Here is a 15589-nt window from a genome sequence, read left to right as displayed (position 1 = left end):
CTATTAAGCATTTAGAGTTAACCGATCTTTCAACCGTCTGTTAAGAAGATGTTACTCATTTCTTAAAATTGCATGCCACTCATTTAGACATAAACAAATGATTCTAGTGTTCCTCACAAACTGAAAAATTCTCCATAATGGCATAAAATAAAGCCAAGCATCTGAAAAGCGCAGAAAGCTACATTACAGAACGAACATTAAGGCATGCAGTGTTTTTCTGAAAGCATCACAGCCTGCAGTGTCTGGTTTTCAGATGTTTTTGTTTAGCAAATCAATGGGAATCAGTGACTCATCTAAAAAATATTGATGGTTTAGGATTAGGCACACAATGTATTCCTCCGCACAACAGCGGTGTGGGATAAAACTTGTTGCTGCCTGTCAGAAAAAAACATGGAGTCTACACACTGCTTTGCCTCATGCAAATGAATGTAAACTCACAGTTCACCAATCCAGGGTTGTCTGAAAAGGCCATATTGCTCTTTTCATGTTGGCATGGCGACACTAAATGCACATTTGCATGGCGCACAAGAGTGTTGACTCTTTTGTACTTCCTTACAGGGAGCCACATTGTAGCTGCTAATCATGTACAGCTGAGCAAATGTGTTTTGTAAGATTTGAAATGTGTAGACTGTGTGCTATGGGCCCTTGTGAAGGTTCTTCATTGACCCATTCGCTCACTAAGAACCATTTATTTGCAAACAAACAAAATACGGGCCCCTTAGTTATGGATATTGTATTTAAAAGTTGTATGGAAATGTTATATAATACAGGAAAACCATTGAATATTTTCTAAGAATAAGTGTATGGCCATTCAGGCTATGTGATGTGCAGTGAAATGCACCATTGTCAGCTGACTTTGAGGTATACAGCGGGTATTTTCAGTGGACAAACCGCTTTGGTGCCGTGTATCAAGATGCTTAGGATTAAGTCACAAGTGCATGTGACTGCATTGTGGCTTCCCTGTTCTATTTATATCTCTAAGCGCCCCCCTGTGTTTCAATGAAAACATTAATAAAGTGTGATCACTGGCCAAGGGCCTGCTTTGGCGCTTTGACATTTTAATTACATTGGATTCATTCATTTGTTTTTTACCTGTTGAGATTAGGGTTGTACCACAGCTTCTGTGTTTGTTTTAACGTCCAATCAGAATATCAGTATCAGTTGACAGACACTAATAACCTGACAATTTTGACGGAAACTTGTTGTTTTACCGATGATCGTGACAGTAGTATCATTTTGTATTTGTTATTAAAGGCCAATGATGAACTGAGAATGGGAAACTGAGGGGTGGTGATTATGACAAATAATGGTGATGATGATGATGATGATGATGATGAAAGTGGGGATGATGATGATGATGATGATGATGAGGAAGAGGAGAAGTAGAAGGATGATTAAGATCAAAATCTCTCTTGTGTTTTCTGTCCTAGTATCCACTCCATGATGACATTCACAACCAGACAATGCCCTCCGCTGCATCACAGTGCTGTAAGTTGGGATCCACCTCCTCTCTGGGCCACTAGAGGGAGATAGAGCACTGGATATTCTTCTATGTCACTCGCTGTCGATTTTATGCCACTGTCGTATCTATGTCGCTGTCGTTTCTGTATTTCTATCATTATTTCCATCATTATTGTTTTAGCCCTGTCTCTTTTTTTTCACTGTTGATTTCTACTGAGAAGGGGAGGGGTAAAACTACCACATAATTAACCTTGAAACATGTTGAGGAGGTCTATGTTTGTTTTTGACTTCCTTTAATACAAAGAATGTCGGCTCATAACAGCAAAAATAAATAATATATATATATGATTTTGTTTGTGTTCTACCTCCACGTCTTCTCACTTTTGCTAACGTTTAAACCACCAGGCAACTATTTTGGATGGGCTGACTCGCAGAGTACGTAATCCAGCTGCTGCTCAGCTTTTGAACTATGAGCCCCTCAGCCTTTCCTGAAATGATCCCATTGCGTTTCACATACCATACCCACTGTGTGCTCCTCCAGCAGTGACAGTTCCCCTTCCTATCAAGCCTAGAGGCTCACGAGTCTAATGAATCCACTGATCTATTATAACAGAGATTTTTATTTATTACAGATCAGTCATTTCACCTTATCTGCTGACATCACTTATGACTACTAGTTTAGTGTTGCGTCAGCAATTCAGTCTCTTATTATAGATCAATGACTGTCTCAGACATTGGAATTTTGTCTTATTGCAGTTTGTCCTTCTCCCAAGCTCCTATCTTACTCATTTTCACTGTCTGTCTGTCGGTCTGTTTTCCTGTCTGTCAGTTTTTCCTCCCTCTCTCTCTCTTCCTCTGTCTTTTTGTCTCTCTCTCTCTCTCTTTCTTTCTCTTCCTGTTTTGGAATCGTTATTGTCTTCCTGCTGTCTTTTCTTGGCTCCCTCAGTCTTTCTCTTTGTCTGTGTCTATCTGTCTGTCTGCATCTGTCTTAATGTCAGTCTTTCTCATCCTGTCCTCTCTTCGCCGCCCTTGCTTTAATTCTTTTCCCTCTGTTATTTATGTATTGAACGTTACATCTCCACATAATTACATTATCAGAAGTAAAGGATGGGATGGGTGCCCTCTCAGTCACCTTGAGCTCTTTCTCTTCCCGTTTTTCGTTGCCGTTCAGAGGTAGGATTTGGTGTTTGGGCGCAGCCTTCGCACTGATCGGTTTGTGTGATAAGGAACAGTGGGACTGTCCCCTTGAGCAGGCCACAATGGGGTCATCAGATGACCCTCGTAAAGGTCGTCTGAGCCCCCCAGTTCCATTCAAGAAGTTCACTCAAACAGTTGCCCTGTATATCTTAACGGATTTGTGCAATGAAGGGTTGTAAAATTATTTGGGCTGATTTTTGCATTGGCAGATATAACCCATCCAAAAAAAAATCCCTTCTTTGTGCAGTTATCTTCAGGCTGTGTAGTCTATCCTTGACCTGTCACTACAGATTAGATTTGAAAAAGTATTGCCAATCAAAATGTCTTCTATAGGTACATTTCACTGAACTTTTAAATAAATCCTATCTTATCCTGTCCTATTCTAAACTAAGCTATCCTAAAAAGCTGTTGAGAATAGTTGGTCTTTAAATTAGAGAAACAAGGTAGAAATCTGTAAAATTCCACATCAAGGCCTTAACCTTCTTAGAGGACCATGAATAGGAAATTCATTCATTTATTTCCCTCCTCTTCACTCCTAACAGCTTCCACCCCGCACCTGAGACTCCCTTGTGATGATATGACATGTTCGGTTTTGATTCTGTCTGTGTCTTAAGTAAATGTATTGTACATGTATTGTATGATATTTTTTTGTATCATGTTTTCTCCGTAGGCAGTTTAGAATCGTTTTCAAAACTCTGTAATGGTAAACCTATAGATGCATTTGTTTCACATTGGACTTTGATTCAGTTGAGTCTTATGTCTCTGCTTATTTTGGGCTGTAGTCATCTGTAAATGCGATGGTCTGTGCCGACTATTTGGCCAATCGGAGAGAAAATACCAACAATGCATAGCTATGATGCCCTGGTATTAAATATGAACATGGGCACAAAGCAGAAGTATTAAGAATTCAGTGTATATATCTCAACCAACTTAAACTTTGCTTTTCTATATCGTTCTATTACTCTTGGTAGCTTTAGATGATTTGGACAGTGCTGTGGATGACCGTGACAGTGACTATCGTAGTGAGACTAGCAACAGCCTGCCCCCACGGTACCACACTACGGCCCAGCCCAACTCGTCTATGCACCAGTACCCTATGGGCCCACGCCACAAGCAGAACATGGACTCCTGCACAGACTCTGTGCACAGCTTGGACCTGGACTACAGGGACAACCTTGTTAGCAGGTCTGTATATTGGACCACTGTCACATGCTGAGAGATGGAACAGTACAGTCTGCAGTGGACACTGAAGACTGAAGCTTAGATTAGAATAGATCAAATATTTCTTTGACAAATTTGAAAATGGTAAACTGTAACTGACCATTTTAAATAATTGTAGTACTTTTCCCCAGATCTAGCCATCAAAACATTTTTATCGTAACCTGTAGAGCCATGTGATTGTAGGACTTTGCAGGACCAGTGCAGTAGTATTTCTGGTGTGTGATTACTCTTAAATATTGAGTCTGGTCTATAAGAGCCATCTTACAATTCAGCCATTCATTGCCTAAAGGCAAATATTCAATTTCCCGTCCTTTGGGAATGACTTACAGTAAAGAGCCCCAAGGCAGCTTAATCCAATTTCAGCCTACTATTGCCTTGCAGTGCATATCAATGAGACTTTCTGTTTGCTTGCGCTTTCCCCTTTATTAAGAATTATGCATTTCAGTTTGACATATGTGGGGTTGTCATGAGAAAACACCAACACTAAAAGACGAAAGAATGGTATACTAAGAATATGACTGGAGCTACTTGATGCAAGTGTAATTTAAACAAAACAGGATGATAGAATGTCTTATTTTGGTATTTAGTTCCAAATTATAAAATGCCTCTTCTGCAATTCCATGAACAAGTGCTGTTTCAGCAGCAAAATGTAAGGATATCCAGTTGGTGACTTCTGCTCTGTCCATGATGCAAGACTTGTGATTCGTGGGCACTTGGGTTCTTTGTGATCTTTTTTCCCTTGCGACTTGTGTTAGACAAACATGCAGCCTGCTGAAATTGTAGTTAATCTCTGTCTGTGCGGACAGATAGAAAGCTGATCCGGATAATTCCATAACATCAGAAAAAAAAGAAACAGGATTACACCAGGGGAAAACTGATGAATGTTGTGTGTTTATGTAGTTTTTCTTTTGTTCAGGAGGCCACTCTCCTAGAGCCAAACTTGCTGGTCACACACAGTCATATAAGGATGTTCATTTCCAATATGATTGAAGTTTGCACTAAAATATTGTAAAGTGTCCGCCTTTCAGATAGTGCATATGTTTTTGTGAGTTTTGATGGTGGGTATATGTGGGTAATATAATTCATCATTCATTATATTCTTTGCAGTGACGTACATTCAGATTAATAACCTTTTTTCTCACCATATGCTTTCAATTTTTGTTTCATTTTGTTCAGGCTTTGTATGTGTTAAAGTGGCATTTTCTTGTCTTCAAAATATTTTCTCTCTTTGTTTTCTCTTCTTTTAAACCTCTCCATCCCAATCAAATCACCTCACCTATTCATTATCAGAGCCCCAAATCAGAGAGGCAGAGTTAGAATTATCCCTGTAGATTCAGGCATGGGTGTGGAAGATTGGGAGGCCAAGTACAAAGTACAGGGTAAAAATGCCCTGAACGGTTTTTCGAACGAGGGGGAGTCTCACTGGATCGAAGAGGACCGTCAAAGCGACATCATCCGCATGTCAAGGGCCTGTCGCGAGACTGTGGGTTTCTCCTCCCAGCCCAGCAGGGAACCCAGAGGGAGGCTTCAGGCTGCTTACCCTGAAGGGTACGAAACGATTGATCGGCGAAGAAGAAAAAGGCTGCGGGACCCTGGGGGGTTTCTGCAAACTGAGGCGGAGAGAGATGAACCATTTCCTCCCGACCTTGCCCTGCTGCGCCAGAAGAGAGGTGAGCTGGTGTTGCGTCAGGTGGCGGAGATGGAGGACGAGGACGAGAACATGACGCCATGCCTTAGGCCGTACAAGAATGGCCTGCTTTACAAAACCAGACTGTGGGCCAAGAACAAGTTGGGGAACACCTTGGAGAATTATGTGGCATATCAAGAGGAAGAGGCTGCCAGAATGAGATGTGTTTCTTTCGACCCAGATGTCGATGAGCTCCAGTACCCGCTGGGCTCCGAGGAGGAATTTGAAGAGTATTTGGTGCACGCAATGCGCACTGAGGATGGGAGGGGTTATCGCCATAGTAGATATACCAACTCTTATGGTGGTTACTCAGAAAAACCTCTGGGTTACCGGGAGAAGAAAAGTGGAAAGGGTAAATTAGGTGGATGGGTATCAGAAGCCATGTTATCTCCCGTGGAAGAGCCGAGTGATGAGTATGTTGATCCAATGGATGAGCTACAGTGCCTGGTTGAAACTGTATCAGAGTATCTTGCTGAGAAAGAGGAAGAGATAAATAAATATGGCTCCTTGCCCAAATCTCCAAAGTCAAGATTGTCCTCTCAAGGTAGTACAAGAACAGAGTCTGTTGGAGAAGACCCAAGCAATAATTCAAAAGACGCTAAGGGTGAGTCAAAAGACAAAAAAACTGAACCTGAGCCTGAACCTGGCATGACTGGTGTTAAGAGTGCCATGAGTTCTTTATTCAGCTCCTTTACTGAAAAGGTTGGCTCCAGTTCCAAACAACCCACTTTAAATCCTGCTGAGAAATCTGAGGCACAATCTTCTGCTCACACTTCTGACACAGGGTTATCAAAACTCTTCTCTTTTATTCCCAAGTCACCGAGCCCCACACCAGTAGCTATTGTATCGCCTGATCCAGATCCTCCACCCACTAGAAGGTTTTCTCTATTGCCATTTCAGTCTGAGGGTAAGACACAACAAGGAAATTACACCATCACAACCAACCCTGGGGCTCAAAATATCAATGTTAACAAGGCTCAGGAACCTTTCAAAAACTCTGTTTTGGGGAAAATAAACCCACTGAAAATGTTTCCAGGTGAAGAAGTAGGGCACTCAACTGATACAAACAAGCCATCACTCAGAACTGGCTTGAAAGATGGATCTTTTGATAAGCCTGAGTTTAATGGGAAACATATAATTCAGCAACAGCAGCCAAAGGTTCCTGGCCCAGGAGGCCTAGAGAAAGTCAATAGTGGCTCTCAGTATATGAATACCCAGCAGAAGACACAAAGCAACACATATTCAGCTCCAGAAATTGCCAACAAAACAATCAATGTGAAACCTGTAAGCCAACCTCCTCCTCCAGACACAAGTTTCTTTAGTCCTTTCAAGAAATCATTCAGCTCATTGATAACACCAGTAAACCCTCCAATCCCACCCCCTCAATCTATCACAGTTTTTCCTGTGTTCAGATCAACAGAAAACATGAGCGTGCCAGAAGAGCCACAGCCACCTAAACCAGAGGGTGGCATGCTTTCTGGGTTTCTGAGATTTGCTTCAGGAGAAGACATCAGTTCTCCTCAAGCTGCCTCACAGAATCCCACCAACATTCAACATAGAGCCTCCGCTGTAGGCACAGCACCCTCTGGAAACCCTGGCAATAGACCTCAGCCCCAGAGTCGTGCTTCACTTATTGAAACCCAGCCCAAGGCTGCCACAGAAACAGGGTGGTTCTCCAACCTTTTCAAAGCAGGTGAAGATCCAGCAGGGGCAAGTCCATCACCCCCAGGTCCAGCACCACCAGGTCCAAGACCTCAAGGTCCAAGACCTCAAGGTCCAAGAACTCAAGGTCCAAGATTTCAAGGCCCAAGACCTCAAGGCCCACCTGGTCCAAATCAGGGAGTTCAGAGTGGCCCACAGCGAAATCCTCAAGGGCAGAGGCCAATGCAAGGACGGCCTCCTCAGCAGGGACCTGTGAGAAACCCAACCCCTCAGCCAGAACCTCAAGGTCTATTCTCAGGTTTGTTCAAAGCAACTTCCTCTGAAGACATGTCTAGTGCCAGGCCAGCAACAGGTGCTAACCCCAACCAGCCTCAGCAAAGTGGCCTGCTTTCTGGATTTCTGAAATTTGCATCCACTGGCGACTTGTCGTCTGTCAGCCAACCGCAACAGCAGGCTCCAGCAAGCAGCCAAAGCAGCCAAACCATTCATCCACAAACCCAGCCTCAAAACCAGCCACCTCCCCTACAGCAGAATGTCCCTCCTCCACAAACAGGGGGTCTTCTCTCAGGGCTATTGAAGTTCACTTCCACAGAAAATGTATCAAGTGATGTGCAAACTTCACCTCAGCAAAGGGTTCCCCCTGCTAGTCAGAGTTCACAGCAACAACCACCAAACCCCTCCCAGCAAGCACCTCCACAACAAGGAGGCCTTTTATCAGGTCTATTTAAATTGGCATCAGCAGAAAATGTATCCAATCCATCCCCTCCCCCTCAGCAACACCAACAACCAGCTACTCGACAACAACAGCACCAACAAGGCAGCAGTCATAACATTCAAGGGCAGAGACAAAGGAATCCTCAGTTGTCAAGAGCACCAAGTGCTCAAGTAGCCCCACAACAAGAACACAGACCAGGTAATCCGGGACAACCACAGGAGGCACCCCCCCAACAAGGTGGCCTTCTGTCAGGACTCTTTAAACTTGTTTCATCAGATGACAACGCCACTACTCCGTCCACAACCTCCCAGCCAACATCTGCACATAATCAACCCCCTCTAACTCAACAACAGCATAGAAACCTGCTGAGGCGGAATCAGAGTTCTTCTCAGGATGGGTCTTCACAGCAGCCAAGTCAATCTACCAGCCAACAGAATCCAAAGCCTATGTCAGTGCCCTCTCAACCTCAGGCTCAACCCCAGGATAATGCAAACCAGAGTGGAATTCTGTCTGGACTCTTTAATAAATTAACATCGTCATCTGAAAACATACCACCAACAACCCAGGAGGCACCTGTAGATACACAGAAACAGCTGTCCAGTTCTACGACAGGGCCAGGACCACATCAAAGTCAAACGACTCGACAGCTGCCACAGCTGCCTTCTAAAGTACCGACTCAAGAGGCTGAACAAAAGCCAAACACTCAACAAGGCCTTTTCTCAGGACTCTTTGGTCGGACCACCACTGAAGAAGTGCCTTCAACCAAACCAGAGCATCGTCCAACTCAAAATGCAGAACAGAGAACGGTTTCAGGAAGTTCCCCTGGTGTTCTATCAAACTCATTTGCTTCTAGTCAAAATATTAACACTTCAGGGCCCACATTTGATCCTGCAAATGTTTATAGACGTCCTGGAATGTATTTTCCCATCACCCGAAGTCAAAGAAGGAGTACCTTGGGGTATATGCCCATGGCTGCTGACAGTGAGAGTTTAGATTTAAGAACTTCTGCTAGCTATACTCGTTCACTGCATAATAGACCATCTTACATTTCAAACAGCACTGGTAATTTGCCCCAGTTATATTACCAAGATCCATATGAGCTGCATAATCCAATGATGTCTTATAGCGTAGAAAATCTTAATTCTTTTCCACTGAGTAATCCAAATTTTGTATCCCAGAAAAGTCTACATAGTAGTACAAATTCTGTTCCTGGTATGTCAAGTCAATGCAGTTATCAAGATCCAGGATTAGCTTATACAGAATATGGAGACATTCTTAACAATGATGAAGGAAACTGGATGCAAGCATCTATTATCTGGCAGCAGTTCAACAATGAGTCGCAAAATTATTACCCCATGGATGCTTCTTATACACAGACACTTGAAGGTACTTCACAACAAACCTCTCAGCCATGGGACACATCAGATGCATACAGCAATCAGCCTAATTTACCTGCCCAACCGTATGCAAATATGCAGTACAATCAACAACAGTTGGCAAATACACCAGTAGATGTTCACAGAAACATCACTGATCACCCCACCAATAGGGAAAGATTGTGGAGTAGCCATAACAGTTTAGATAGATTGGGCAATCAAGAGGAGGATGGAGCACTTAATCTGAGCACTAAGAGGGGAAATGTCAAATTTGGTAAATGGCATTCCTTCAATGAAGGGAGCTCTTACAGTTTGAATCGCGTTTCTTATCATGAGGGTTACTATGAGGAGAGTGCACCAAACCTTTCCTATGCTGCAAATGGACAGTGTGGTTTTAATGGAAACCAAGACTTTTATCGACAAGGAGTGGACAACTCAAGTCATGGAGATTTTACCAGGCGCTATGATGACTGGGGCTATCCTATAGCTAATGGGGAATTGGAAGATAATGTGTATCTTGAAGAGGGGGAATGGTACCACCAGTGGCTCTCACTTTTGGAACAAGGAATGTGGTGGCCTGCTGATGATGGAGACTGTGGATATTTTGTCTACACTGATCATGAATACATCTATGCCCTCCTTACAGATGGTTCTGGGCAATATGTATATGCTTGCACACCTGACGGTGAATTCGGGGTTAATGGGCAGCCTTCTGGTATTTATCCCAATGCTTGGCTCCATGATGAAATGCTCATTGTGTGTGGTTTTAAAATGCCTCTGTGCAATGAAGATGAGCTCATTTGGCTTCCAGGAGACCAGTCTGATGCCCATCTCCTTAATGGTCCACTTGACCTGTCCTCAGCATATAGAAAAGGAAATGAGATCATGAACCTGAACTTTGAACGTTTTTCACAGATGTTTGAAAACTCTTTCTTGGGTCAAAAGCAACCACAATTAGACGTATCTTCATACAGATTAAACAAGGTTAGAATGGATGCAAGACGGCAGCTTGCCTCTCAGGATCCTTCTCTTCAGGCAGTTGATCTCTCATCTAATAATAATGGTGGTCCATCTTTTACAAATGGAGTTAAGGAACTTCTCTCTCAGAAAGTGCCAATCTCCCTCGGGTCCACTTTGACTACAAACTCCACTGATTCCAACGGTTGTTATAAGCCCAGAGAGAGGCGTCATTCACCATCCCGTGTTAGAGTTAGGCATGTTGAAGACACTTCAGAGGAAGAGTGGCGAAAACATGTTGCACCTGGAGAGGAACAACCAAATAGATCAGTTAAGAAGATTTCTTCCCTCTTGTCATCTATAGTTGGCAAAAGTCCAGAGTCAGAAACAAAAAAAGTCGTGCCTGGCAAAGAGAACAAGGGCCTACTCTCTACAGGCTTCCAGAGTCTCAAATCAAAAATGATTAAGGATGATACACCAATGGCGCCCCAAGGTGTGAATAACAGGGCACAACCACCATCAACTGCCTCAAAAATTTTGCCCACACCACCATCTACACAACCATACACACCACCTCAAACTATCCCTTCGTCTCAGAAGCCTAGACTCGCTCGGCAGAACACAATGTCACAACAACCCAATGTGCCACCATCCACATCATTGCCAAGCAACCAATTTCCCAGAGTGTCCACTACATCTCCATCACAACCAAACATTCAGTCTACACCAAAACCTGTAGATACACCACCTGAACAAACTCAGGGAGGACTTTTTACCCGCTTTAAATCTGCTGTTGGAATGGAAGAGCCTAAACCTGAACCCTTGAAGTCCCCAGAATCCATAACAAAAACACAACAGGAGGGTGCTGCCCCTGGTGTTACTGCCAGCAAGGAAAGTATCAAAGCACCCCCATCACAACTGCTCTCAAAGCCTGCTCAGCCACAACATAGTCCTTCAAATCAACCGCTGTCAGGTGCCAGTCAGAGAGATGATGCAAATAAACTCTCACAAAGTCCTTCACACATGTCATCACGACCCAAGGGAATTCAGAAGCAACACACACTCAGTACCTATGGAGCAGAGAAGCATGCAGAAGATTATTTGCCTAGTAAGAGCATGTCTCAAGTATTCCCTCCTACCATCACCACAGGCCCAACTCCAAGAAGGTCTGAAACCACGCCACTATCTGGTCAAACAAAACAGGAACCTCAACCTAAACCAGCAGGTGGACTGTTTGGCATTTCAATTGGTGATATGCTGTCTGGAACACCAAGTGAACCAGAATCAGCAGGGAAAGGTCTGCTCTCCATGTTTGGTGGTCCAAGCCCTAATCAGACTTCAGCTCAAGCAGCCCCTAGTTCACAAGTGCCTTCAGGAACGGCCCCTCACCAAGAACCTCCAGGAAGGGGATTACTCTCAATGTTTAGTGGTCCCACCCCACAACCAACATCAACACAGGCAGAACCAACTCCAGCAACTGCATCTGGACCTCAACCTTCAATAGCACCACCTCAACAAGAACAACCTAAAGGATTGTTGTCAATGTTTGGTGGTAGTAGTCCTCAACAGACACCAGCACAATCAGGGTCCATTCTTGGCGGACTTCTGTCTGGACCATCAAGCTCAAACGATAGCCCTGGGAAAGGTTTATTGAGCATGTTTGGTGGATCTAGTCCCCAACCACCAACATCTGGATCTGCTTCTGCTAGCCAAGCTTCAGGGGCTGCTCAGTCAACCCCTGCAGCAACTAATGAGCCCTCAATGAAAGGGTTGTTTTCTGTGTTTAGTGGACCTAATGCCCAACCCTCATCTCCACAAGCTGCACCACTTGCAGGTTCTAGTGTTCCAGGAACCGCTCCACCCACTGAGTCTCCAATGAAAGGATTGTTATCCATGTTTGGTGCACCAAGTACACCAGCTTCACCACCACAACCCCAACCTACACCATCTGCAGGCCCTCCTGCTTCAGGTACTGCCCCACCCAGTGAGTCACCCATGAAAGGATTGTTATCCATGTTTGGTGCACCAAGTACACCAGCTTCACCAGCTTCACCACCACCACAACCCCAACCTGCACCATCTGCAGGCCCTCCTGCTTCAGCTACTGCCCCACCCAGTGAGTCACCCATGAAAGGATTGTTATCCATGTTTGGTTCACCGAGCACACCAGCTTCACCAGCTTCACCACCACCACAACCCCAACCTTCACCATCTGCAGGCCCTCCTGCTTCAGGTACTGCCCCGCCCAGTGAGTCACCCATGAAAGGATTGTTATCCATGTCTGGTGCACCGAGCACACCAGCTTCACCACCACCGCAACCCCAACCTTCACCATCTGCAGGCCCTCCTGCTTCAGGTACTGCCCCACCCAGTGAGTCACCCATGAAAGGATTGTTATCCATGTTTGGTGCACCGAGCACACCCGCTACACAACTACCACAGCCACAAACTTCTCCACCTGCCGATTCTGGTGCTACAGGGGCACAACCATCACCAACTCCGGCTGTTACAGGAGAACAGTTTAATGCCCCAACTACAACATCTACATTGTCTGGTGTTCAAGGGAGTGCTCCACCCACTGATTCACCAATGAAAGGATTACTGTCCATGTTTGGTGGACCCAGTATAGCAAGTGCACAACCATCACAGCCCCAGGCTGCTCCAGGTGAACAGTCTAATATTCAAGGAACTGCTCCAGCTAGTGAGCCACCAGTGACAGGATTACTGTCCATGTTTAGTGGACCTAGTGCAACAAGTGCACAACCATCAACACCTCAAACTGGAGCAGGTGAACTACCTAGTGCTCCAGGGGCTGCCCCACCCAATGAATCACCAATGCAAGGTTTGCTGTCAATGTTTGGTGGACCAAGTGCACAGCCATCACCATCTCAGGCTACCACTGGGGCATCTGCTGCTGCTGGAGCAGCCTCTGGCTTGTTTTCAATGTTTAGTGGTCCAAGTCCACAACAGAGTGCTCCCCAAACTGGCTCCCTTCTCGGAGGGTTTTTATCTGGACCAGCAAGCTCTACTCCAAGTCCTTCCAAAGGTTTATTCTCAATGTTTGGAGCCCCTAGTCCACAGCAGCAACCTCCAGCAAAACCACAGGCACAAGCTCCACGGAAACCTCCAGGACAGGGCCCAAGACAAGGGCCGACTGTCTCACCCCCTCCATCTGTCCCAGCCTCTGAGCCACACAAAGAGATGACAGCCAAAGACCTGGTCCCAAGTTCTGAGGGACCATCCTCACAGCCTCAAACAGAAACCCAGCAACCAACAGTTCCATCATCATCTTCATCAACCACAGCAACAGCCACAACAACAATGTCTCCACCAGCTTCATCTAAAACAGGTGAACCCCCTAAAGGATTTCTCTCTATGTTTGGTGAATCTCCTTTGCAAGGCACTTCCCAACCAGGATCCCTTCTTAGTGGCATTCTTCCTGGATCAACTGCAACTGATAGTCCAGCTAAAGGTCTTCTGTCAATGTTTAGTGGGCCTTCCCCTCAGTCTAGTGAGACACCTTCCACAGCTGCTTCCACCTCAGCAAGTACTACAGGAACTCAACAAGGAACCATAATAGAACCTAAAGCTGACATTACACCTCAAACTGATACAACAAGGCCATCCACTGAGTCCACTGATGCCACTCTTCAAGTATCTCAAGGCCAGGTTGAACCTACCCCTGAGGCTGCTTCTCAGGGAGCTTCCCCACCCAAAGAGACTCCAGCCTCAAGTTTATTGTCTATGTTTGGTGGATCAGGCCCACAAGGTGCTCCCTCCCAGGTTGGATCTCTTCTTGGCGGGATCCTGCCTGGATCAACAGAATCAAAAGACATACCAGGCAAAGGGTTGTTTTCTATGTTCTCTGGTCCAAGTCCTCCACCGGGTCCTGGACAAGCAGGCCCTGCACCTGGAGCATCAGATCCCCCAAAAGAGCCACCTGGTAAAGGATTGTTCTCCATGTTTGGCGGACCAGCTCCCCAGCAGAGTGCACCTCAAGCTTCATCGTTATTCGGAGGAATGTTTGGGGGTCCTAGTCCTGAAAGTGGTGCACCCAAGTCTGGAGCTTTTGGCCTGTTAGGATCATTAATGGAGGAGAAGAAACCAGAGCCCCCAAAACCACAGGATGTTACTACAGCACGTGTGGCTCCAGTGCCAGGGAATACAGTTGTATCAGCTGATGGTACAATAGAACAGAAGAGCCAAACAGTTACTGTGCGAACACAAATGTCAATGTCTCAAGCACCATCTAGCACCAGGGAAATCTTTCCACTCCAGGAACCATTATCTGTTAAACCTGGTCAGACAGATGTAAAAGATGCAAGGAGTGATGCATTAGACCAGGTTTCAGACAAACCCGTTTCTTCTTGTACCCCTGAGACCACGTCAGAGCCATCCATAAAAACAGAAACACCATCCTCAAATCTGCAATCCAGTACAACTGTCACACCACCTAATCAAGAGGCAAAACCTCAAATCACTCAACCCCCAATTGCTCGTGCACAAAATGAACAGATGCCTGCTGATGCAGCAAAAACTGTGTTAGACTCTTCTGCCGACGTGGTCTCAGGTTTCATGTCAAAGATGTTCTCTGGACCAAGTGCCCCATCAGCAGCACCTTCAACTGGGTTTTTCTCTCAGGCTCAGTCCTCATTTTTCAAGCCAGCAACACCTCAAGCCCCAGCTCCTCAACAACAACAACAGCAGAAACCCTCTCTGTTTGGCTTCACAAGCAGTTTACCAACGGATTCCATTAAAAGTGACCTCTTCGGCATGTTCAAAGCACCTGAGCCACCGAAACAGCCTCAGCCAAGACAACCCCCTGCAGCTGCACCTCAGCCTAGAGCTAAACCTGCAAATGATCCCCAAAATCAGGGGCCACCTACAGCTGGCTTGGTGAAGGATCCAGCAGCACCTCTCGTTGGGAAGGAGCCAGTAAAACAAGACACTGGAGTCAGCCAGACAGCACCTTCTGACGCAACATCCTGTGGTCCAGCAGGGTTAGCACCTTTAGCACAAGCCACTGATAAAGATAAAACAGCCACCATTGAGGGAGATGTCATTCACGAGAAGCCTATTGTTATCATAGGTGAACCTGATAAAGATACAGACAAATCTGGGCTTACACTTGAAAGTATCCCTTGTGAAACTCCAATAGCCCAGCAGCCCCAACCATTAGAGACACCACCAACAAAATCAGTGTTTGAAATGCCTGGTCTGTCTGGTTCTGCATTTGGATTTTTGGCTGGGTCAGGTGATGCTGGAAAATCGCTTGGGTCATTATTTTCCTCCCCTCCCACAGTCTCTCAAGCA

The 15589-nt window shown here is 45.3% G+C and overlaps 1 protein-coding gene across 1 annotated transcript in view; it reads left to right on the top strand.

Moving 5' to 3' along the window:
- unc13bb (unc-13 homolog Bb (C. elegans)) overlaps positions 1–15589 on the top strand; it is a gene marked incomplete at both ends in the record, with an annotated part of 98263 nt that overhangs the window by 29311 nt on the left and 53363 nt on the right. The window contains 2 exons of the mRNA XM_080847503.1: positions 1431–1488; positions 3630–3843. Coding sequence (XP_080703629.1) covers positions 1431–1488; positions 3630–3843 — 272 coding nt within the window. The remainder of the gene's footprint in view (positions 1–1430; positions 1489–3629; positions 3844–15589) is intronic.

This window comes from Sprattus sprattus (assembly GCF_963457725.1).
Source record: "Sprattus sprattus genome assembly, chromosome: 11".
Lineage (NCBI taxonomy): Eukaryota > Metazoa > Chordata > Actinopteri > Clupeiformes > Clupeidae > Sprattus > Sprattus sprattus.
Note: the sequence above shows the minus strand (reverse complement) of the source record. Positions and strands in the feature narration are given on the sequence as shown.